The 3,177-nt window shown below is 62.4% G+C and overlaps 1 protein-coding gene across 1 annotated transcript; it reads left to right on the top strand.

The window, feature by feature from the left end:
* Positions 1 to 1,326: 1,326 nt before the first annotated feature.
* Positions 1,327 to 2,590, top strand: LOC113507500 (alpha carbonic anhydrase 8-like). Its single transcript, XM_026890353.1, has 3 exons — positions 1,327 to 1,444; positions 1,851 to 2,012; positions 2,193 to 2,590. The coding sequence occupies exons 1-3, from the start codon at positions 1,327 to 1,329 to the stop codon at positions 2,588 to 2,590; spliced, it is 678 nt and encodes a 225-aa protein (XP_026746154.1).
* Positions 2,591 to 3,177: the final 587 nt, after the last annotated feature.

Here is a 3,177-nt window from a genome sequence, read left to right as displayed (position 1 = left end):
GAGGAGGCCGACGCTCTTTACACGTCGGCCTCCACAAACAACGCGAAAGCGAGCCGCCGGCCCTACTCAACGGCCGGCGGATCCCCGCGGCCGGCACTGTGTAGTATATCTATGTAACTCCACGTGCCGGCATAAAACGCGGCTGACGTCACCCGGCGGTTAGGTTTAGTCAGTAAGAGTCTGACACTACCCGTCCTCCCCCCCGGGAGGGCGGGTGTCCATGAGGATTCCCCCGCCTAAAAAAAAAAAAAAAAAAAAAAAAAAAAAAGGTTAGGTTAGGTGGGGGTGCAGGGCAGAAAACCTCCTCGTGTGCCTGGCGGCTGCTGGTCCCTTACGGATACGTCCGGGGGGAAGAGCAGTCGTTGGGCCGGTGCACCCTGGGCACGCATAACAATCGTCTCGCGACTTGGGGCAATTGTTGTGCGTGGCGAATTTCTGCCGCGGGGTCCGGCCAGTGTCAACTGCTGGCCGGACACGCTCGCTCGCTCCCGCCCTCCTCAAGCGAGGGGTGGTTCGGTGGAGCTCGAGCGAAGGGGGACTTCGGCCATTGTTTGTTTGTTGGCCGAAGGTCGGGAGGAGAGGCGAGTCCAGTGAGTGTCAACTGCTTGCTGGACGTCGCAGCCCGCCGGCGTCCTGGACTCATTCCGGGTAGCGGCGGCGGGCGGGGGTGTCTTCCCACAGCCTGTGGGTTAGACTGGCGGGGGTCGTTGTTGTTCGGCCTTCGCGTGGTGGGCGTTCGCTGGCGTCTCGGACGTACTCCGAGTAGCGGCAGCGGGCGTGGTGTAGGGCGAGTCCAGTGAGTGTTCACAGCTTGCTGGATGTCGCAGCCCGTCGGCGTCCTGGGCTTATTCCGGGTAGCGGCGGCGGGCGGGGAGTCGGAGATGGGCGACGGGTCCGGTGTGCACTTGCACTGCCTCCGGACGCGGTCTTGTAAAGGCCACCGTCGGCCAGACCGTAAACCCGCAGCGAGGTCAGGGGTGGACTTACGCGGGAACGGGGGTCTGACCTTTATCGGTTGGACCGCGAGGACGGAAAACCTCTATAAAAAACCCCCAATCCCAAGCTATTGGATAACGCGGCGAGGGGATGAATGGCTGGTGGGTGACCAGTTCCTAGCGTTAACCTCCGAAGAGGAACCTGTCGAACCTCGGAGGGTTATTCTAGACCTTCCCCGGCTACAGGGGGCACTGGCCGGGGACGACGCACACTTCCCCCATACTCGTGGGAATTTTATGGAGAATTTAAATAAAACCCAACGATGAAAGTGGGTGAAAGAGGGAAAGGAGGACGACTCGGTCGACTGTTCGACAGAGTGTAGAGGGAGAAATGGCGGTGAGGTCGCCTCGAGTTGTACTCGAGCGTGTCGCCTCGGTACGCCAGGAGGAACGAATGGAGATCGTCGAGCCGGCGCTTACGTCGTGCCGCTCACGGGATAGTTCCGCAGGTCGGTCGGACCGAAAGCGTCCCAGGCGGGATGTTCGGACGACAGGTGTCCGTGGGGAGCCGCTTCGGACTGTGAAAGCGAGGTGTCATTAGCTTCGTCGACACGGTCCCGGGGCTGCGTCACCCACGGGCGTACGTGGGCTGCATAGGCAGCGCGAAGAATATCGGAGGCTCGCCGCTGAATCGGCGCAGCCGACGATACCTCCGCATAAGAGAAGAGGAGGAAGGCAGAAAGGGATGCCAGGGCGGCGTCCGGGACCTCATGAGTCCGGACTCAAGCCGCTCGACCCTCCTCCGCCAAAGAAGATTGACGGCGGCTGATGGCGGTCTTGGAGGTGGCCCGCACCTCAAAGAACATCAAGGGCTGCCTCATTAAGAAAATTAAAGATGCTGTGGAGGACATCCAGGGCGGTGTCCGCGCTCTGACAGCGATAAGCGGAGAAAGGTTGCTGAAGAGAACAAGCGCCTCACTGAGCGGCTGAACGCGCTCGAGGAGGCGCAGGGAAGTCCGTCGGAGAGGCGGACTGCCCCAGCGGCCCAAGAGAAGAGAGCGATGAGCGCATCATGCTGTCCGTCGGGACGATGATGGACGCAAGGCTGGCTGGGATTACAAGCCGACTCCCGCCGGAGCCTGTAATGCGTCCGCCATTGGCGGCGGACAGAAGAAGGGCGGAGGCGGAGGCTGCGGGCCGTGGACCCAAACCTGGGTACAGCCAGGTCCTCAAGGCGGCCCCGGCTCCAAAACACAGCGCCGAAACCGGCGCCGACGCCAGCGCCGAGACAGGCGCCGAAGCCGACCCCGAAGCCGGATCCAAAACCGGCCAAGGGGAAGGCAGCTTATAAGAAGACGCCGGCAACCGCGCCAAATCAGGAGGCGACAGCCCTGGCACCAGCGCCACAAGAGCCGGTAGCGGGCACGTCGGAGACTGTGGAGGATGGGTGGACCACGGTCTCCAAGAAGAAGAAGGCGCCTAAAACAAAGGCGCCGGAGCGCCCGGCGGCGAAGCCGGCAAAAACCCCTCCCGCCAAGAAGAAGGAGGGAAAAGCCGTCGACAAGGGGCCAAGAAGGAGTCGGGGAGGACGCGGCGGAGAAGGGGGCAACGACAGAGGCGTCTTGCCCGCACCGCTGCGTCGTCCTCACCATTAGTGAGGAGGGGGCGCAAAGGCCCTCACTATGAGACGGTCCTACGGCAGGCCGCGAGACATCGACCTCGACAAAATGGGGGTCGACATGGTTGCGACCCATCCGTATAAGGAGGGCGCAGACGGGGGCTAGGATTCTCGAGCTCCCGAAAACATTGGTCGGGAGGCGGCTGAGACATGGCGAACAGCTGCGGGCCAAGTACGGTGCGACGTCAGGTCACCAGCCTGTCAGGTGCGCGGAGCTCCGGTGTCAAACCTGGACGATCCGTCACCCGGAGGACATCCTTGACGTCGCCACGCGTCAAGGTCAGTGCGCTCCTGACCAAATTAAGGTGGGGAGCTGAGGCCCAGCCCCGGTGCAAATTCAGCGCCGTGATGAAGTGCCCCTGGAGGTGGCCTCGAAGTTGGTCACCTCCAAACGCAGAAGTTCTGGTGGGATGGAGCTCGGCGCGGGTCGTGCAACTTGATGCACGGCCCATGAAGTGCTTCCGCTGCCTGCACTAGGCCACACAAGGCCAGTGTGCATGTGCCCCGCGGACCGCAGTGGTTTATGTTACCGCTGCGCGATGCCGGGGCACAAGGCAGCGGAGT

The sequence above is a fragment of the Trichoplusia ni genome, unplaced genomic scaffold (genome assembly GCF_003590095.1).
Source record: "Trichoplusia ni isolate ovarian cell line Hi5 unplaced genomic scaffold, tn1 tig00002239, whole genome shotgun sequence".
In the NCBI taxonomy this organism is placed as follows: Eukaryota; Metazoa; Arthropoda; class Insecta; order Lepidoptera; family Noctuidae; genus Trichoplusia; species Trichoplusia ni.
Note: the sequence above shows the minus strand (reverse complement) of the source record. Positions and strands in the feature narration are given on the sequence as shown.

Coding starts and splice junctions, on each gene's coding strand:
- LOC113507500 (XM_026890353.1), top strand. CDS start 1,327: ATGGCGGTGAGGTCGCCTCGAGTTGTACTCGAGCGTGTCGCCTCGGTA. Junction 1,445..1,850: donor CTCACGGGATAGTTCCGCAG/GTCGGTCGGACC, acceptor GAGGACATCCAG/GGCGGTGTCCGCGCTCTGAC. Junction 2,013..2,192: donor AGCGATGAGCGCATCATGCT/GTCCGTCGGGAC, acceptor TCCAAAACACAG/CGCCGAAACCGGCGCCGACG.